The 22,883-nt window shown below is 41.4% G+C and overlaps 1 protein-coding gene across 1 annotated transcript; it reads left to right on the top strand.

The window, feature by feature from the left end:
* Positions 1 to 1,592: 1,592 nt before the first annotated feature.
* Positions 1,593 to 18,190, top strand: LOC308285665 (uncharacterized protein). Its single transcript, XM_080726498.1, has 7 exons — positions 1,593 to 2,001; positions 3,019 to 3,229; positions 4,316 to 5,228; positions 10,822 to 11,229; positions 12,424 to 12,906; positions 15,592 to 15,684; positions 16,906 to 18,190. The coding sequence occupies exons 3-7, from the start codon at positions 4,979 to 4,981 to the stop codon at positions 17,688 to 17,690; spliced, it is 2,019 nt and encodes a 672-aa protein (XP_080582624.1). The 5' UTR covers positions 1,593 to 2,001; positions 3,019 to 3,229; positions 4,316 to 4,978; the 3' UTR covers positions 17,691 to 18,190.
* The last annotated feature ends 4,693 nt before the right edge of the window (positions 18,191 to 22,883 follow it).

The raw sequence follows: 22,883 nt of genomic DNA, 5'->3' as shown, positions 1-22,883 counted from the left end.
GGTTTGTTTTTGTATTCGTCGATTTTGACGTCGATGTAGTTTTTTTTGGCGGATCTAACTAGGGCGTTCGTCTGGTTTCTAAGTTTCTTACACTGAGCAGTAAGATGCTTGATTTGGATATTGAGGTCAGGGTTGAATTTTTTTCTAAGCTTTTTGCAGCACTTTCGTTTTTCATCGTACTTTTTGTCTCTGAGTTTAGCTAATTCGACAATATCTGAGTTATACCATGGCTCTTGGCGGGCTTTAACCCTGATGGTTTGCAAGGGGGCCACGTTGTTTAAAGCATCGGTCAATTTGGTTTTAAAACCACACCATGCTCCTTCGACATCTGTACACTGCAGTTCTGGGGAAAAATCTGTATTCGCTAGTGTGTGATTTAAAGCCTCACTGGAGTAGTTTTTAAGGCTTCTAGCTACAACTGTTTTGTGGCCACTAGCCTTGGGTTTATGTATTTTACGCGTAGAGTAGATCATGTAAAATACACAAACCCAAGGCTAGTGGCTACAAAACAGTTGTAGCTAGGGCCCCGCATTTCTCCCAGTCGGCCCTTACAATACGGTACCATGTACCATACCATACCATACCATACCATACCATACCATACCATTGATTGATTGATTGAAGACTTTATTAGAAGTTTGCATAGGAAAAGGTACAGTTTCATGACGGTACAGTTCACTGGTACAAGGTCGACTAAAAGGAGATCCATGAAAAGACTAAGCTTATTTCCACTGGAAACCATTGAAGTATCTCATATAACATTGAATGACAGACAAATAGAACACAGTAGGCTACTATGCAGTAGATATGTAAAGAAAAACAAAAAAGAAAACAGTAGACTAAGTCTAAACAAACAGTATAAGAAGGGGCAGGGGAGGGTAGGGTTGGGCTAGGTTAAATTTTTTTTTTACCAGTTGCCATACCATACCATACCATACATACCATACTAAATATGTATAATAAATGTCTGTCACTGAAAAATACAATGTCTTCGTATGTATCACTATCACTACACCCCCTCCACAAGGGGGCGAAAGCAACAGTGCCTGGAACCTTTATTGTGCGTGTGCGAAACACGTTGACCCAACCGGAAGTAGGTGAGTACGCTCGCCGCGTTATCGTTTTGCCAACGGGTCTGAGGCCCTAAGCTAGATGCAGAATAGATATCCAAGGCCCAAATTTACAGTGTTTTTTTTTACTTTGCTTCCCTGGAACAAAAATATTTCGAGATGGGTGTCTGCAGTCAAATAGCCTACATATCATTTTGGGGGTCCTTGACGTGACAAAGTTTGACATAATTTTGTTCCAAAAACTGTTTATGATTTATCAGAGATTTGTAGAAGAATCGGCCTATCAGTGCATGATTCTCAAACGTTGTCATGTCAGATTGTCAGGGACCCCCAAAATGATGTGTATTTGGCCGCGGACCCCCATCTCAAAGTATTTTGTTCCAGGGACCCCCAGAAGAAAAGATTTGAGTTAAAAATGTTCACTCTAAAAGTGGGTTTGCCTTAAGCTAGATGCAGAATAGATACACGCAGCTCAGACCCATTGGCAAACGAAAGGTCGCGGTTGTAACTAGCTAGCTCGACGATGCTAACTGTTTTCATGTCGCTTTTTCACTGAACGAGTGATAATACTTATATTTAGAAGCATACAATTGAATTGAATAGACAAAACGCGGTGTAGAAGAAACGTCACGGTGGAAAATGTCCCATAAAGGAGTTAAAATGAGCCAAACAAAGTCTGTACGGCTGAAGATAAATGAACACATGACGTCGGTGGGAGAGGAGATATTGTGTGTTTTGGACAAACAGCAGCGACGTGGTGATGTTTGGAAGCTGAATGTCAGAGTGGTTGTGTTAGAGCGCCTCAGTGCGGCCGCAGAGTTCATGTGCAACTTCTTTCAGAGAGAGATGAAGACACTGGAAACTCTGCTGGAGAAACAAAACAAACTGCTTGACGTGATACTACAGCCACATGTCAAACTACACAGACCAGGTTTGTTGTTATAGCTCCTTTCGGAACCTCTCCCTCCGCTACAGCTCCCGATTACACTACTTTTACATTACATACTCACTTGTCACATGCCCATATGAGATTTTTCCAGCAATAGTTCGACACGTTTTCTCGATTCTTCCTTCACCAAACATCATATCCAAAGGTAAAGGTCCCATACCCTGTCTCTCGGATGTCTACTTTTTTAACGGTGGGGGAAATCCAAGCGATTTGTCGAAACAATACTTTTAACTCGCTTGTTTTATCAGCCGCAGTTCCATGTTTGTGTCAGCCTGTGGCCAGTTATCTCTCGCCCAACCGCTTGGTGGCGAACCATGGAAATGGCTGACAAAATGAGACAGTTAAAGATGCAGTGCCATGATTTATTTTCTCCCCTAAAACATGATGAACAGGTATCACGATTATACTAGGAGTAAGATTTTTTGTACAGGTACAGGCAGAGTTAAAATTGTGTTTGTATATGGCCTCAGTAACCCACCAGTTCATTAGGTATGCCTGGTTGTCATGGTGGGTGGTGACCCAGCTGAAGTTAGCCACACCCACAGTGTTGAGTGAATGGTAAAATGGGAGGGGATGACTATATGATGTCATTAAACCTGTGTTTTTCGACTGGGCCTTTTGACTCAAATACACAGGGAAGACAAATCTGCACATTATAACCCAACCCGGTGGCCTATTAGAACAATGTTAACTTCAGACACATACAAAACATCAATTGATTTCGTCCTTATCAATCAAAAAAATAATAAAAAGAAATTGGAGATTGTGATGAATAATTCCAGTTTCAGGTAACATTAGATATGGTGATTTTATGGTTGTATACTTGGGGATCATGGCTATGTTCCCTTGACCCTACGTTCCCTCAGTGAGGTTAGGGTTAGTGGTTAACATTGAGGGAACAATAGAGCTGAGGGAACTTGAACTTGGACCTGTATACTTGCACAGTAAAACTGCCACCAGTTCATCACTGCTTTTGCTTAATGTGTTCTCTTCTCATAGACGTTCCCGTGTCCCATGAAGTCCCCTCAGGCCTCTCTTGGTCTAAGGAGGAGGTCCAGGCTCTGATGACTCTGTGGGCGAGAAGGAGCGTCCAAAAGCAACTTCTCAACCCCAGGAACAAGAAGGTCTACGTTGGAATCAGCACCAAACTAGCATCTCTGGGCTACCACCGAGACCCAATCAGTTGCAGGAATAAAATATACAGACTCAGGTCAGAATATAAAAAGATCAGGGAACATAACTCCAGTAGTGGCATCATCAGTGGGCATAAGGGAGGACTATGGTTTGCCCTTATGGATTTTGTGCTTAAGCACCAGCCAGGAGAGTCTTCCATCAGTGATGCTGCTGGTAAGTGGTTTAGTAGTGGAAACACTAAAGCCCATTTTCCACTGGCCCAACTCCACACCACTCCACACCACACCGCCCACTTGTGCCAGGTTTTCCACTACAAGGACCTGGGTAGAGTGGTGTGAAAGTGGTACTAAACAGGGTACTAAAAAGTATCCACTCTAGAGTAGGTCTGAGCTAGGCCAAACAGGGCCAAACACTTCATAATGACTGATCACTCACTGACTTTTCATTTAGACCACCAGGATATAGTTGTAATACATGATAATAGATTCTATTGTGTTATAACCACTATTATAATCTATTATAGTGTATTTTAATTATCATAGTAATACATTAATACTTTATAATGTATTATAATCACAGTTATTCATTACAGTGCATTATAATTAGGATAGTTGTTATACAAATTTATATTGTATTATAATCACAGTTAAAAGGGTCAATTTGTTTCTTACCGATAGGGGTACTTTTTTGTAATGGAAAATGTAGATATTTTTTGTGTGGTGTAGTGCTAAAACTGCAGTCGAAAAGCGGCTTAACGGGTAATGTAGCACTAGCTATCCGCTCTTAACTCGAAAAACTTGCTATGTCTTTCACTACCTGGCTTCTCTTACCTTTTAAAGTGGGTGCTCATTTGAGGTAAATAATGATAACTGTACTCTTAAAGTAAAATAAAGAGCTTGTAGATGGGATATCGTTGGCTAATGTATGCCCCCAGAACAGGGATGCTAGTGTCTCTGTGTAGAGGAACCACTCTGATTTTTTTAATTAATTTTTGTACCTCTTTACTGTGAGAACCGGCGGTAGGTTCTCTGAGAAAGAATGAAAACAGGAACGTGGCAGTAATGGGGACCAGTTCTCTTTAGGATTACATGATTACATGTCAACATTTTGTACAGGTTTATATACTGTATGTAAATGATGAATAATTGATGGTTTTGTGTAGGTGATGTCTCTGTGGAGACGACGGATGCACGGTGCACGCCTGTGGAATCGGCCCAGCCTCCAAGCCCTTCCTGTCTACAGTCAGATACGGACCAATCACCTCCCAGCCCTGCCTGTTTACAGTCAGATAAGGACCAATCACCTCCCAGCCCTGCCTGTCTACAGTCAGATATGGACCAATCACCTCCCAGCCCTTCATGTATCCTGTTTGTAATCACCGCCTGAGGAAATGACCTAGTTTTGTATGCCATAACGTCTTGCTGCGTGGTCATTATGGGGAAATATGGTCTCGACAGGCTGATAATCCCTGAGGCGAAGCCCTTCGTTCATGGAGGACCCTTCATTCGACCCTTCAAACTATAAGTGCTGGTCCATGCCTTTGATTAGGCAGCGGTGAATTATAGAGCGGAGCGGTCATTATACGCCTATAAATTCACCGCTGATTTCAGCGCTCGACCAATCAGAATCAAGCATCCAAACAAGCCGGGTAATAATGCAGTCTAATGATCACTAGGCCTACATCCTAATGTAAAAGAATATCTATCTTCAAAAGAAGAAAACATAAAGGTTGTTATTTATGTCCTGTCTAAATCAATTGGAAATATGACATTCTGATGTGATGTCTTAAAATAAATATTGACATGGCACACTGACCATCAAGACAATGAAAATATGGCACTTCATGTCAAAAAGGTTGCCGACCCCTGCTGTACAGTATGCCAGTATTACTAGGCAATGTTTTTTTTGGTTGATCATTTATGTCTGTTTAGATCCTCCTACTCAAGCTGAGCCTGATCCAGCTGCATGGATGACTCCACAGCCTCCCCCAGAACCAGCTGCATGGATGACTCCACAGCCTCCCCCAGAACCATCGTCCACCAGAATCATCATCATCATTGACCGTGCTGCAGCTGGTGAGGAGAAATGTGTGTTTAAATTACAAAAAGATGTTTAGTTGTTGGTTGTAACTTAGTTGTTAAAGGGATCCCTGACTAATACGACAAATATGCCTTAAAACATTATAATTGTCCTCTATAACTACAATCTAAAATTAAAAACACCTTAATTATTGTATTTCTTCTAGAAATAGCTAATCTTTCACTCAATAGGGGAAATGCCTGTCGCAAGTTGATGATGTCATAAATGTCAAGTGTAATCTATCCCTATGGAATTCATGGCATGCATGTGCAAATAAAAACAAACGTAATACTTCCTATGGTTAATATGAGCATCAAATCAATATTTCAAAAGTGTTTTTTGCACATGCATGCCATACATTCCATAGGGATAGATCCCACATGACATTTATGACATCATCAACTTGCGACAGGCATTTCCCCTATTGAGTGAAAGATTAGCTATTTCTAGAAGAAATAAAATATTTAAGGTGTTTTTAATTTTACATTGTAGTTATAATTATATATAATATATAATTATAATGTTTTAACGCATATTTGTCATATTAGCCAGGGATTCTTTTAACATGTGGTATAATATGGTTTTATAAATGTGAGCCATGAAGAGATGCACAGTGACCTCTTCAGGTCTGCAGTGACTCGATACACTCAACCGAAAAAGAGGCTATGAATAGGGCTGTCACGATATGACATTTTACACGATTAATTAATTGCGATTAACGATTTAATTGTGTTTTTGTCGTTGATAATTACATTTCTGTTCGGCCTTTAGGCTTTGAAGTTGCACATGGCAAATATGACACATAACCTAAATATACAAAGAAATTACTGACATATTTGACAACTTTATACTTAAAAAATAACATTGATAGTGGAAATGGACGATCCATAAGCTTAGAACGCGCCGCGATGCGACACGTTGTAAGCTTGTAGATCGGCTATTTACACTATTTCTGAAAATGTTTGTAAATGTATGAACATTTTTCAACATTTACGATTATGACGATTATGACAAAATATTTGTGATTATGTCAAATAATTGCAATTAGACGATTATGTAATAATTGTGAGTGCCCTAGCTATGAAAGGTTAATGTATTACATTACATCTCATTGTACAGCATTTGGTCACCACAGATCATGCTAAATTATTAATGAATACATACATAACTTGAGAACTATTCATTGTAAAAGGATGAGATAATATGTACCTAGTGCCAAATGTTGTAAAATGTAGTCAGAAATAAACACATTACTAGTCAAAAAAGAAATAATAATAATAAAAAAAGCTCTGTACAAATACTTGAAATGTTAAAGGACAACTTTAGTTTTTTACAACAAGGGTTCATATTTTAGATTGTAATTAAATAATATAAAAGATGAGTGTTAAATTGATTTATTTTACTTCTTTCTATTGTTTTAGAGATTCTTATTTCAGTGTTTGGGGGCATGCGTACAAGTGGCTAAATATGTCATTTTACACAGAATGAGCTCATTCCCAAGATACAACACAACCTTTCATGATTGGATGTGACTTGTGGGGGCTAGAAGTGTTACTGTAAATAGCAATAAAGAAACGGCTGGCTTATTGTGTCTAAAAAGACATATTTAGCCACTTGTACGCATGCCCCCATGCGTATGCACACCACATTTTAGCACGGTAAATGTGATAAAACAGTAGAACGAAGCAAATGAAAACATTTTAACACTCACTTTTTCTTTTCTCTAATTACAATATTATGAACCCTTGTTGTAAAAAACTAAAGTTGTCCTTTAAGTGTGACGTAAAGTAATTCCTGGTGGGTGCAGATAAATGAGATGGTTAATTTCTGATTGCGATTCTAATCTTTTATAGATTCAAGTGAGAAAGCCACAGGAGGAAGTATTTATTTACGTTTGTTTATTTATGAAGAACTCTTTATTTGACATCGTCTCGGGTTCAGAGTAGGGGTGGGCGATATGGTGATAAATATCGTTGAGACGATACAATGTCTCCATGATATGCCTTCTCAGAGATATCGTATGTGGGTCAGTGACGTGACGCCCCAAAAAATGTGTTTTTTAAAAAACTTTAAATTGCAGGCATAAAAGTTATTTACTTTTGTTCTACTCACTCTCAACCTTATGGAAATACATTTTGTTTTTAGATATTTGATTGGAATCAGACTTTATTCAGCAGTTTGTTGTACTTGTGCCTAAAATCGTCATATGGTGTGACATGAAAATAATTGTTCATAAAATGAAAATGGAGTACATCTTTCTTAAGTTACTCACTTTATCAAAGTCCTTTATCATAACTAACCAGTGATCCACTATAGTTTTTTGAAAATTAATTATATCTGTATGTTTTTTTCATAATCGACACTCTGTGTGAGGCCCATGTTCATGATCTTACAACATATTTTAAATGTATTCTGTCAAAACTTTCTCTAAAATTACACAAATATTTGTGACTCTTCCTGATAATATTCTCTATGTAATGCATACACATTTTTTTGGTTTAATCATTAATAAAGGTATGATTTTTCACTATTTGGAATGTCACACCAAATGATTTAGTGTCACACCGTATGATCATATCTTCATGTGTCAAAGCAAACTGATTGATTAAACAATTACCCAGGATAACATGGCCTTAATATTTCTGAACAGGATATTATTGTAGGGCTTTAACATGGGATAAGAAAGAATTGTAGTAGTAGATGGATGATGAGGATGTGCACAGGAATGCTACACACACCTAAGTCTTCTGCCGGCCCACGGCAGAAGGATCCTAAAGAGACAATAAGGCGCATAGCCACACTTGGAGCCAAGGCAACATTTTATTAACACCAATTAGTGGAAACAGAACTCAGCATTCAGGTAAATTGCTTTTTTCCGAAGTCTCCTGAACTTGAACACAGCATTTTGTGTTGAACAAATGTAATTAGGAATCATGACATTACACCACATCTCCACTAGCTAAAGAGTGCTGGGTTGCGCAACTCCAAAAATAGCTGATCTACAAGCTCTCGCAGCACAACGTGTTGAGAGCTTGTCGATCAGCTATTTTCGCTAGTTTTGTCTCGGGTCCTACCTTAACACTGTCCACTGTCCAGTCCAGTGAGTGAAAGTACAAAAGTATTAGATCAGATTAGATTATACATTTAGACTGTATTGTACATCAGCCAGTCGTATTTGGTGAGGGTAGCAAACCGGCTGCCTTGTTGTGGTTCTGCTATGCCACAGACAACCTCCTGCTCTTCTTAGAAAATGCAGTCTCGCCCCTTTGGCTCCTCTCTCCTTGCTGGGTCATTGTTTAGTTTCTCCCTGTACTTTCTCGTTCTCTCAGCACTTGTCATTTTCCAGCTGACAAAAGAAAATGGAATGTATAGTTTAAGACAAAGAGAAAATATTGTTTAGATTGAAACAATATGTTAAGGTTTCTGTGAAGGGGTTTCTGCTCTGTCTGATGAATTTGAAGTATCACTGAATGAAGCTAAATTACATTTTATGTAAAAATGTTTAAAACAAATGTTTAAATGTACAAAAGAAACATGGAACTTTGTTATTTATTGTTATATCTGTAGTTAAATACAGTATAAATCATATGGTGTGACAATCAAGTCATATGGCGTGACAAGCAGACATGTCACACCATATGATTAAGTGTCACACCATATTACTGTTTTCTCCATTTAGGTTTACCTTGAGGCTACTATGTACACATTAGCATGCTAACAGCATGCTAGCTATAACAAAGCAGCCTAGATCTACATGGAAATATGACCAAAACTTCAAATAACTTAAGCTTTTTTTAAAGAAAAGGTGTCACACCAAAAGACATCCAGAATGGTGAGTTTGTCAACGTTTCAACAAGATGGCATTTCATGAAAATGTTAAAATCATAACTCACCTCAGACACCTGTCTTGCAGTTGTGCTGGGAGTGCTGAATAGCCTTACAGAAGAAGGACCTCTCTAGCCAATAGGTGTCCAAATAATTGCCTGTTTAATTTTTCCAAACTAGTGTCACACCAAATGATTTTGGGTTGGGGGACAAAATGTTTTTGATCAGAAATGACTGAAAACATTATGCTTTGACTTTGAAAAGATATAGGCTCAAAATAGACATTTTTTTTAGCCTAAATTCATTTTCAAATGATTTTTAGCAATGATTTTTCTTAGTTTTATTCAAGTTCCCACTTTGAGAAACAAGGTCAGGACAGTCACACCATATGAGTTTTGCCATGTTTGGTTGAAGATTCTGAAGAAATGAGGAATGAAATGTTTTAATCTTGAGTAAGTTCACATAAAGCTTAATGTCCTGCACAATATTCAGAAGGTTTTTGACAAATATATTTTTTATTTATACATGTTTGACACCGAGGACAGCGAAAACGTTACGTCACGTCACCCACCCACGTATCGTGATACAATGAGGGAGAGCCTTATAAAAAAATCCTGTTGAATTGTTAATACAGAGAATTCATTTAAACCTGAATTTTGGTCTAAATCAGAAGTTCTCAAACTTTACAATGTCAAGGTCTCCACTTAAAGGAGTAGTTCACCCCCAAAATGACTCTATTATTTACTCACGCCCTGAAGACTTGAGTTCAATAACATCTTGTTGTATTTGTCGCATTCCTAAGACAAAAATGTGATTAAAGTAAATTTACCTCCATTGATTGGGAATGGGGACCCAAATGCATTCCATCCGGAATCAGTGGGGGTACATTTATTGCAATACATTTTGTGTCTTAAGAATGAGTCAAAAACCCAAAAATATGATTGGTGTGAGTGATCAATAGAAAAAAAAGTCAGAAAAGCAAAAAAATAACCTGCTTTAAGTAGCATATGAGGGGTCAAACTAGGGTTTTTTCATGATTCTGAATCCATTGCAAACATCTGTTTTGCATAAAAAACATTCATTGGGCTAAAACGCCCCCCACAAAAGTGTGAAAAGTGATGACTCATCACTTTTCATCACTTAAACCATAGCCTTGTGGGGCCGGTTTTTAGCCCAAGGAATGTTTTTTGTGCAAAACAGATGCTTGCAATGGATTCAGAATCATGAAAAACCCCTAGTTTGACCCCTCATATGCTACAAGCAGATCTTTTTTTGCTTTTTTTTCCCTGTAATGTAAAGTTAATGGGACACCAACTCTAGCGGCTGATAACACCAATTTAGCTGTGTCTCAGAAAGGGTTATCATACCAAATTATAATCTACAGATATAGAGCTTTTCAAAAATGCATGATAACCTTTGCCACCTTTCCGATACCGACACATCTCGTATGGCCCATGGATTATCTGTTTGGTTTCTGTTGTATACTGTCAGAGTTACATACTTGCATACAGGCCAGTTTAGACCTCCCAAAAGGAACCCAGAGAGTCCCTGGAACCCACTTTGAGGACCACTGGTCTAAATGGTCTGTTACTCCTTTCTATTTTAGTTGTTGTTACCGCTTGTAGGTGGTCGTACTGATAAGTAACATGAGAAAATGAACCATAAAAACCAACATGAAAAAGAATCGTGATAAGATATTGTGATATTGTATTTTTCCATATTGCCCATCCCTAGTTCAGAGTCATGGTTCCATTCCATCCACAGCACCGTCAACTCAAACCCAACCACAGCAGGAGGCCTCCGACAGAACGAGGTGCAGGAGGTCTGGAAGGAAGTCGTTACCACCGCACTGGAAGCTGTCACCACCACACAGGAAGCTGTCACCACCACACAGGAAGCTGTCATCACCACACAGGAAGCTGTCATCACCGCACAGGAGCGAGGAGGACAAAGACATGCAGTCCGATCACAGCGCCGTGGAAGAAGAGGGTGCCGAGGAAGAAGAGGGTGCCGAGGAAGAAGAGGGTGCCGAGGAAGAAGAGGGTGCCGAGGAGACGCAAAGTGATGAAGAATGGGTTCCGGAGAACTGCAGCGAGAACAAAAGGAGAAGAAATGAAACGGCAGATTTGAAGAAAGGGCCAGCAAACCCTTCTTGTTCTGTGAGGCGTTCAGGTAAGGGTTACTTTCACTGTTGTCCATACATTCAATCTCTGAATTAAAATGTCCTTGTGTCCCACGTGACAACAAAATGCTTCTTTAAAGGGGCCACACCATGCCTTTAAAAATTATGGCACCCCACCCACCTCATAGGCCCAATAGAATATAACTGGGAAGACCAAAAAATGGAAAATGTGAAATTCATGGTGTAGTCCCTTTAAAGGCCCACTTAACCTCTGGGACAACCAGATCTTATTTTATTGTTGTTTCCGACACGATCAACACAATCCTTATTTTGAAGAGCCACAGAAGCCCCGATCGTGTCCGTGGTGTGTCATTTCACGAATCCGGAAGTCGGACGGGGTGTTTACCTTCTACACGGAAATGTAAAATTCTAAGCGCGTGAAAAGAAAAGCGTTTTGGAGGAAGATTAAAGCTGTTTCTTTGCTGTAGCAATGAATAGGAGCCTATTGAGATTTACTCGCTTCCTCGTGAGGTCATCAACCAAAAGCATTGTGGGAAATGAAGTTCCTGCATATCACTGTGTACAGTAGACTGTGCTTTTATATAAAACAATGATAAGACCAATATCCAAACATACTCCTCAATGGCATGGAATGTGTATTAAAGGGATAGTTCACCCCAACAATTACCTTTTCTATCGATGACTCACCTCATGGAGACTTCCATCCATTCATCCATTCATCTTCAACCGCTTATCCGATCATTGAGTGATCAGTAATTATGAAGTGTGTGGCCCTGTTTGGCCTGGCTCAGACCTACTCTGGAGTGGATATTTTTCAGTACCACGTTTAGTACCACTTTCACACCACTCTACCCAGGTCCTTGTAATGGAAAACCTGGCACAAAAGTGGGCGATGTGGAGTTGTGTGGTGTTGGGCCATGTCAGTGGAAAAGGGGCTAAAGAGTCTCCTCATGTTGTGTGTATAGGAATGCGACAAAAACAACAGAAATATCCTTAAAGGCTGTCAGCCCCGAAATTGTAATAGTCTGAAACTGTCTCAGTGTAATCTGCCCAACAACAACTGACCAGTACAGTAATACAGACAATTAATTTGATTGGCTTATAATTGCACATCCCCACAATGACATCATAAAAATATTAACTTGTTTTTTAAGATGATTCTTAAAGTGACAGTAATCCGCGTCATAATCCCCCCCCCCACTCTTCCATATAATGTCTTTCAGGCGCCGTTCCCCTCCCAGCAGCGAGGCTGCACACGTGCACTCTGTGCTCGTTCGCTCACAGCCAAGAAGACGGTCTTCTGCGGCACATCAGAGAGGAGCACATCGCCGGAGAGGCGCACATCACCGGAGAGGCACACATCGGCGGTGGAGAACCCGGCGGTGGCGCTGCGACCGACCCGACGGCGCACACATCACGCGACGATGTCCGCCACGCGTGCAGCCACTGCGGCGCCGACTTCAAGACGCGGGAGCTTCTGATCCGCCACGAGGGGGTCCACACCGGACCCTTCCGCTGCGGCCAGTGCGTCAGGCAGTATCGCTACAGATCCGAGCTGCTCAAGCACCGCCGGCGCGGGCACACGGCCGACCAGCCCTTCTCGTGCTCTCACTGCGGCCGCCAGGGGACCTGCAGGGGAGACCCCGCCCTGCTAGGGACGCCCGGGGAGACTACGGGCTCCGCTACTGCTGTTACTGCTGTTACTGGTACGTAAAAATACAATATCTACTGCTGTTACTGGTACGTAAAAATACAATATCTACTGCTGTTACTGCTGTTACTGGTACGTAAAAATACAATATCTACTGCTGTTACTGGTACGTAAAAATACAATATCTACTGCTGTTACTGGTACGTAAAAATACAATATCTACTGCTGTTACTGGTACGTAAAAATACAATATCTACTGCTGTTACTGGTACGTAAAAATACAATATCTACTGCTGTTACTGGTACGTAAAAATACAATATCTACTGCTGTTACTGGTACGTAAAAATACAATATCTACTGCTGTTACTGGTACGTAAAAATACAATATCTACTGCTGTTACTGGTACGTAAAAATACAATATCTACTGCTGTTACTGGTACGTAAAAATACAATATCTACTGCTGTTACTGGTACGTAAAAATACAATATCTACTGCTGTTACTGGTACGTAAAAATACAATATCTACTGCTGTTACTGGTACGTAAAAATACAATATCTACTGCTGTTACTGGTACGTAAAAATACAATATCTACTGCTGTTACTGGTACGTAAAAATACAATATCTACTGCTGTTACTGGTACGTAGGCAGTAGGGCATTAACAAAAAAGACGACAAGTCGACTCTCACCAGAGAAAGTCGAAAGTCGAAGTAAAAAAAAACAAAAAACTTTCTATTGTGAAAATAGCAGATCTACATGCTCACAACGCCTCGCATCGCGAGGCGCTGTGAGCATGTAGATCGGCTATTTTCACAATTTCTGCCCCTATATATTTGACATTTTGGACAATGTTTAATTTGTCATTTTAGAGGTATTAAAAAGTCTTTAAATTGGCACTTAAGAAATGTGCAGATACCCTCTATACACTTAAACATTATGTTGGTTTGTTTACAGTTGAGTGAGAAAACAATGTTTCACATTAAGTTAATCATCTGGGGACCCCCCAAAATAATTGGGGGGTTGTGTGTGATGTGATGACGTCATCAAACGATAAAGTCGACTTCAACTCAACTTTTTACTGAGTCGAGTCGACTTGCAAAAATCACAAGTCGTTAATGCCCTAGTAGGCAGTGCTGTGTTCTACCTGTAACGCACGTATATGGCGTCTGCTGTCGGAAAAGAAAATATGAATAGCGTCTGCCCTCGTGAACCTTTCAAAGTAGCGTATTTGATAGGCATTATGCACTGGCGTCTGCCCTGGCCACACAAATAGCCGCGGTTCATAGATTATAGTATGCCCTCAAAAAAGTCTAGAACACACCACTGTACGTTGGGGTGGGCGATATGAAAAAATACAATATCACAATATTTTTCCAAGCTGTATCACAACACACAAACTTATCATGATTCTATTTAATGTTGGTTTTTATGGTTATTCTTCAAATTAAGAGTACAACCACCAAACACAGTACAAGGTAAAGGAGCAGCAGACCATTTAGACCAGTGGTCCTCAATGTGGGGTCCAGGAACTCTCTGGGTTCCCTTTGGGAGGTCTAAATCTGACCCTTACACGTATGTAACTCTGACAGTGTACAAATGAAACCAAATGGACGCGTAAGGGGAGACCGTGACATTTTACATTTTGAGAACTGCTGATTCAGACCAAAATGCAGGTTTAAATTAATTCTGCAATGAATCTCTGTATTAACAATTCAACAGGATTATTTTACAAGGCTCCCTCATTGTATCACTATATATATACGATATCTCTGAAAAGGAATATCGTAAAGACATGGTATCGTCTCAACGATAATTATCACCATATCGCCCAACCCCACTGGTATAAATATTGTTTTCTGCAGTCATTCCCAGTGCATCTAATGTTCCTGGGAAGCTGCAGACACATTAGACATGTAATCTAGGCCAGTGGTTTTCAACCTTTTCAGGCCGATAATCATATTTTAACTGGGGACCCCCATCCTGACGAGCACTAAGAGTTGAGGCATTACATTTAGTATAACGATTCGATTCGATTCAATGATTTAAAATCGATATAGTAACTAGTTAGCAAAGAAATTAAACAATCAATTATTTGCACTGCAAAATGATACAGATTATCTGCATTGCAAAATGATACAGATTATCTGCATTGCAAAATGATACAGATACGATACAAAGTCAAAACGGTACGATATTATGGTTTAGCATATCGATATGGTAGATCATTGCAAATTAAAATACATTTTTCGATTCAGTTACTATATCGTCCTAGTAAAGAGCAGGTTGGTGACTGTTTGTATTGGCCAGGGTCACATTGACCAAGCTTCACAGAACGCTTAACCCAGTTAGGCCTAGAATTATTGAATGCTCTCTAACAGGTGAAGAATAGCAGATGCGAGCTTGTAGATCTGCTATTCTTGGAAAGTCGTGAAAATGTGTGCAAATCTTTGAATATATGTGATTTTTTAAGTGAACATTTGTAGCTCAAATATTTGCTTCTGGGGGGGGGGGGGTCCCTGGAACAACATATTTGGAGATGGGGTCGGCGGCCAAATGCATGTAATTCCTAGGGGTCTCTGACATGAAAACGTTTGAGCACCACTGACATAGAAACTTGCGTTTTTCCCAAAAGAACTTAGAGGGATTTAGAAGACACTTGAAATGGGTTAATACAATTAACTCATAAATAGCACCTCTCATTTCATTCTTTTTTTTCTTCTTTGTTATGTCTGCATAGATCCTTCTACTCAGGCTGAGCCCGACCCAGCTGCATCCACGACTCCACCAGAACCATCACCACCACAGTCCCAGGTTGACCACGCTACTGCTGGTGAGGAGAAATTTGTGTTTAAGTTATTAAAATGTTTTGATAAGGCATGCACACATAAGGGGCTTGAGCCCCTGCCCTTTTGTCTGTCTGTAAAAAGTGTCCTCTCCAAACCATGAATGCAGGCAAATGCCATGCCATACCTGAAGACAGCATTCAAGAGAAGTAATGGCCTTGTCCAAACTGTCCTGAAAGAATTAGTCCAGTGTGGTATAACGCACCGAAAACGCATCGCAGTGAGCTTGGAGGTCGGCTATTTTCGATATTTTCACCAAAAGGCCCTTTTAGAAATTTCAGCCCCTGCCTCTCTGCATGTCCCTGGTTTTGATGGTCTGTGGAACCCTAAGAACTGCCCATTGTAGATACTCACTTTTCCCATACTTAGTTATTATAACTGTAGAGATAACCCTAATAATCATTAACCCCACCCATTCTGCTTCTAACTCTGTCAACTTTAGTGGACTATTCCTTTGCATGCATTTTACACGACGGACACGAACGACAAGAGAGTTAATTCACTTTTATAGCAGTTTTTTTTTTGTATTATTAGGGCCCGAGCACCACACAGTGGTGTGAGGACTCTATTGTAATTGTAAAGATTCTTCTTCTTCCGCCGAATGAATCGCGTTTTTGAGACGCCAAACGTGCTCCAAAAGTTGTGCAACTTTGCATGCACATCATAAGTGGTGAAAAAATAGACATTTTTACCTCTTTGTGGCGTTCTGGCGCATTTTGGGCCGTTTTCACATGTCGCACTTTAACAAACTCCTCCTAGGGGGTTAATTGGATCAGCCTAGAATTCGCTCAGCGTACACAAGATACCTTGACGATGAAAAGTTGTGTGAATCGTGAGATTTCGTAAAATGGCGTGACCGTGGCAAATCGTCAAACTTCCTTCGCCAAACAGGATGTGCCCCCTCTTCTGATTGGTCGATACTTGATTATTCCTTTTTTTGGCTATTACTCATCAACCGTTTGTCGTACAAACTTGTGGGTGGTGTCATTTGACTAGTTTCAGAGTCCTTCAGCTTAATTGTTTTAACTTAGCCCCACCCCTATTCTGATTGGCCGATATTCAATAGTACTTTCCTTGTCCTTAATTGGTGTAACCTAGCCCCGCCCCCTCTTCTGATTGGCTGCTGCCCCTTGTGACGTGGGTAGAGCTGCAAGGGCCCGGTCATCGCTGCTTGCAGCTTTAATTATTATTATTTCTTTCATGTGCAGATCACGTCACAGCAGCGAGGCCGCACACATGCTGCCCGCTGTGTTCGTTCACTCACCTCCAAGCAGACGGCGATACGCAACACATCATCGTCACCAGAGATCCCCGAACCAAACCGCCGCACAAACCAGCCGATCTCCGGTGCAGCCACTGCGGCGCCGAGTTCAAGGAGCGCAGACTTCTGACCGTGCACGTGAGAAAGCACACGCTGCCCTTCCACTGCGACCAGTGCAACAAGAGATACCGCAGCAAGGACTTACTGGCCGTACACCGCCGCGTGCACACAGGCGAGCGGCCGTTCATGTGCGCGCACTGCGGCCTGGGCTTCCGCAGCTCGGGCGTGCTGAAAGCCCACGTGCGCACGCACACGGATGACCGCCGCTACTCGTGCCACATCTGTGGCAAGACGGCCAACCAGACGATGGCGAGGCACATGCTCATGCACAAGGGGGAGAAGAACTTCCTGTGCACGGAGTGCGGCAAGGCGTTCCTGACCAGCGGGGAGCTGAGGCTGCACAGCAGGAGCCACACGGGAGAAAAGCTGCACGCCTGCAAGATATGTGGGAGGGGCTTCATCGCCCACTGCCACATCACCGCTCACATGAGGACTCATACCGGGGAAAAGCCCTACGGTTGTACGCAATGCTCCAAAGCCTTTGCCTCGAGCAAAGCGCGCAAGAGACACATGTTCCTCCACGCCGACAAGAAACCCTTCGAGTGTTCCTGGTGCGGCAAGGGCTTCGTGGAAGCGTACGCGTTGAAGGTGCACAAATGTGACCCAGCATAGCAGAGGGGCAGTCATTTCGGAAAGCACAGCTTTAGACCAGCCCTGAAATACTTTTTTTTCTTTTTTTTTCTTCTAAAATGTGATAAAGCAACAAAAGCATTTCATAAATATCAGGCTACATTTCACTTAAACGCCAGAGCTTAACTCTGCATGTAAATAAGACTTTTAAATTATTGTGAAGAGAAACCTCACATTTTGCAGGTTACATTTCATCTAAAAGGCTGAATTTCTCAGATCTAGTATTTCTGCATGGCATAACTCTATAAGCCATATCTACAAAACTGTTGGGTCAATCTTCACAACCAATATATCATTTTGTAGCTATGATTCACATGAAAAAAAAAAATGAAAATGAAAAAAAATGTCAATGACTAGCCCTCAGCTGTGTTCGGTCACAAATGTAACGCAAAGCAGACAGGGTTTTAGCTGGAGGCCCACAATAATGCGTCGATCTTTTTGAAATTCTGTTGAATAGATGTTTGATTTTTTTTGGTACTTGTTTTCCTGGGGGAATAAACTGTAAAAAAGAAAAGGACGAAAATAAATAAATTCATCCATAAAAATGTGTCTGCGACCCACAACAAGCATCCCAGCCCAGTGTTTGGCTCTAGACCATGGGTCTTCAACAGGGGGTCCTCATGGTTACTACAGGGGGTCCTCCAAATCTTTGAGCGATAGAACGTTTTTTTTTCCCCTCCTTTTTTATATAATATAATATAATATAATATCATATAATATAATACTGCATATCCTTATCCATATTCCATGAACTTTAGCCAGAAATAGCAGATCTCCAAGCTCTCAACGCCTCGTGCTGCAAGGCATTGTGAGCTTGTAGATCGGCTATTTTTGGCAAAGAGCTTTGGTGTAGAGGGGGAAAAGAGCAGATTAGGTACAGAGTGAAGTTGGTCAAGTTTATTTAGCATTGACTGTTCAAGTGGTTAAATATCTGAAAACACAAATTGACATAAATCCAAAATACACTGATGATTGTGCTGTCAAACTGTAAAGTAGATGGGGTTTGACTAGGGTTCAGGGCTGGCTAGGGGTTTTGCTTCACCATGGGGCTTCTGTTAGAAAGCCATTGAAGAGAGTGGGTTCCATATGTTATGGTTTTTATTCTATAAAACAGAGAATACAATCAAATATACATCCAACAATATATTTCAACATCATTAATAAACAACAGTCTTAAGGTATTCAACATTATACATAATACATTCAGCTTCAGAAGTCTACAATATAATACATTCAGCAATGCCTACTTCCTTTAAGTCTACAATACCTACTACTATGCACTTGGCATCACAAACAATGCATGTTTAAAGGCAGACAATAAACAGTAAACATGTACTATGTAATATTCTTAAGGGGTTATTGTGGTGGCTGCATTTCTCTACAGCAAACAAGTGAGCTCAATTACAATAACACCATACAAGTAATCAAGTAAGTAATCATTAAACTCTAAACTAACTCACTTCATCCACGCATAACAAGGACTCTGAGACTCCAGGGCAGGGCACTCTCCGGTGGTGATGTTACTGCTGGGGTTAAGGAGAACTAAAGGCCTGACACACCAAACAGTCATTTATATAGCCTAGCCGGTGATGAATGAGTGTGTGCAGGTGTGGTGAAGTGGGAGCAGGTGAGGTGGGTGGAGCTGTCCATGACTAGCCAGGGGGAGGGTTGGCTGCTGGTGGGACTTCCCTAGCATGACCCTTTTGTACACAAACGATAAAACTATATGGAATCTATGAGAAGGTTGTGGGGTTCCCTGCTGAGCCTGAGCTGAGGTGAGCTATCGTCAGCTCCCAGAACTTTGTGCACATCTTAGCTGCCGTTCATACGCTGAGTGGTGGTGCCTGCTGGAATCCAAGCCAGAACCTTTTGGTCCAAAAGCGAGTGCTCTACCGATTCAGCTAATAAGTTACAGTTTACAGTTTAGGCATTTAGTAGTCTCGCGAGGCCAGACTGTTGCCTCTGCGATTTGGGCAAATGCTCCCGGCATACAGTCTGGCAAACGGAAGAATAAACAATGAGTGTGAGATAAAGCGGATGTGACGCAACCGCTCCCTTGGTGCAGTAGCAATAACATGTCCTACTGGAAGCGTTAAGTCTTCTTTCAATATTTCTGGGGGTGTTATTTCGTCTTTCTCTGGTGTTATTGGTGTTACCTCCATTTCAAACGTTTTCTTAGACTATACACCCATAAAAAAAATAGGCCGCTCGAATGACTTTGTCTGAGCTATTGTGTTTCTGTTATGTTTCCAGTGGTACTACAGTTCAGTGCAGCAGCGGCTACTTCCGATACTCGCCGTTCGGGAGCTGCCGTTCCAGACTCTATATAGCATTCGGAGATTGTGGAAAAGTTGTCTGGTACGCGAGACTAGGCATTTTTACAATTTACAATAAGCAAGGTCATACATCAATACATCAACATCAATACATCAATTGCGTAGAAATATCAATCTAAAAAAAATATGTAGGTACTGTAGACCAAGCACCTAAATCAGTAAAAACTTTATATAAAACCTAAGAATGCTAACTAGCTTTCATGTTTGGTCCTTGAGGGTAGGCGAGTGCTACGACAAGAGCTATGGGTTTTGGTTGGGTCTGAAGAGGTGAGTCTTCAGGTCACGGCGGAAGCTAGGGAGTGAGTCTGTAGTTCTAATGGAAGCTAGGGAGTGAGTCAGTCGTTTTAAGTGCGACAGGGAGTTTATTCCACAGTTTGGGGGCCAGGAGGGCGAATTGTCTAGGACGACTGGATTTTTGTCCTGTGGTTTATAGCGACGGTTCTGTCAGCATCCCTGTGTTGGCTGATCTAAGTGAACGGCTGGTGTTGTAGGAGTTGATCAGGTTTTGGAGGTATGGAGGTGCTATACCATTGGCTGCTTTGAAGGTCAGCATCAGTGTTTTGTATTCTTTGCGGGCCACAACCGGGAGCCAGTGGAGGAAGTGGAGAAGGGGGGGAGACGTGAGAATTTTGGCTGAGTGAAGACCAGCCGTGCTGCGGTATTTTGGATCAGTTATTTTGGTATTATTATTAGGTTTGTTATTATCATAATTATCAATAAGGTTTATTATCATAATTATTATTACTAAAGCTGCAAGCAACGATGACTAGTGAGAGCTGCTATTTTCAAATGATTTTGATACAGTTTAGACAAAACAGATCACTGCCGTATTGATAGTTTTACTTAAGTAAAATGGAGTACTTTTCCCACTGTAAACAATGTGACAACAGTTTCATTGAGTCAGGAAACCTGAACAGTCTGTTTACACTTATTGGCCTGCGGACCCCCATTTGAAAAGATATGCCATGGCCCCGTATTAATGAGAAGATTTTTGAGCGGTGGTAGACCGCTCCATAGCATGGCCGTGTGTGTATCCTTATATCCGTGTGGGTCTGTAGCCTGAGTATGTAGCCTGAGTAGCACTGGGCGCCAAGAGAGGGTGCTGTTGAGTCTAGCCTGAATTAGCCCTATTCACGGCCCGCCCACCTACTTCCGTTTCTCAGTTTTCCCCGGGTGCTGACTTCAATTTAGAAGGGGAAACTATACTGGACTTAAAGCCAACAAATTGTTATTTCTAACGGTAAAGTAAATTATAATGCTTTGTGCCGTTTACTATCTTGTGTTCTTGATCATGCTAGCCGTATTTTATACTTTACTATTCGGAAATTGCATTAAATTTGCGATTTCTGTGCTAACTCTATTGGCTATAGTAGGATTTACCCCTTCAAAACGGGACTTCAGCACCCAGGGGATGCTGAGTGGGCGGGTCGTGAATAGGGCTAATACACATTCACACACACACACACACACACACACACACACACACACACACACACACACACACACACACACACACACACACACACACACACAGTAGTGCTGTTGTGCACTTGCGCAGCCTCCACAACCACCGCTCAGTTCACACAGGTGTGATTTTACAGCTCTAGCAGTCATTAACCTTTTTAATTTCAATGACCCCCAGTTTAAGATGAATTAGTCCCCATTTAATGGCCTTTTAATTCACATTGTAAAATCAATGTTAATTTAACTCCATTTGTACGTGTGTTGTTTTCATGCCAAGCCGAGAGGTCTGTGAAGTGATCAGCACTAACTTTTCTAGTTTGGGAGCAGGCAGCAATAAGCCAGGCTCTGGCCTTCAAAATAAAATCGTGGTGATTTATTTTTTAGACACAAATGTATTTAAAAAAAAACTATGTGTGATAGGATCATTCTTTTAAAATAAATTAACAACCTGAAGTTGAACACTCGCATCCCTATTCTGATGAGAACTTAGTAAGCTTGTAGATCGGTTATTTTTGGCAAATAGCTTGGTGTCAATCTGGCTAGCCATCGTCAAGGTAAAGTTCGGTCGCTCTTTTCCCAGAAACATATTAAATAGCTTTGTGTATGTTCGTTTAAAATGATTAATCTATTTAATGTTAGCCTGACACTTCAGTCCGCACATCACCACCCCCTGCTGGTGGGTGGTGTGTAGTGTGGACTGAAGCTGCACACATTTTAATCTATTTCGAAAGCGCCCAAAGAGCGGGCGCATTGAATGGGCCAATCAGGGTTGTATGCTTGGGGGGCACGTGTGGCTGCTCCGGTCCCAGCCCCCTCCAAACAGAGCTCTTGAGCTCACGTGAGACTCGCTCGTGGACTCTGATTGGTGTCCTCTGCCCACGTGAGAGTCTAGTGGACTCTGATTGGTCCGTGAAAACTGTCATGGCGGAGTCAGACTCGACTCGTATTATTTTAATAAACTATGAAATAGTGCCGTTTCTTCACGTTTTAATACCATTTTGCACTAACGTAAACATGCAGACATATAATATGTTATGAGAAATAACGTATTTTTGCAATGTCACGCCTCGTCGCCGTCGCGCGTGTGTGTGTGTATGTGTGTGTGTGTGTGTGTGTGTGTGAGACGTCAATAGGCTTTAGCCCCCCCCCCCCCCCCCCCCGCCGAAATAGAATGTCTGCCCGGAATCTCAGACTCTCTCCCCCCACGTAGTGTGGTGTGAGATGTCTGGCGCTCGCAGTCAGGCAAATTTAATGTTGCCTCAGGAGGTTAATCTTATTCTGAAGAGATCAGCCACCGGAAGTCCTATTGCTGATAGCTTAGTGCTGATCACTTCACAGGCCAAGCAGAGAAGAGAAGAGCAGTTTTTACTTTAGT

This window comes from Nannobrachium achirus (assembly GCF_963921795.1).
Source record: "Nannobrachium achirus genome assembly, chromosome: 1".
Classification (NCBI taxonomy): domain Eukaryota; kingdom Metazoa; phylum Chordata; class Actinopteri; order Myctophiformes; family Myctophidae; genus Nannobrachium; species Nannobrachium achirus.
This window is presented reverse-complemented; position numbering and strand designations above follow the sequence as displayed.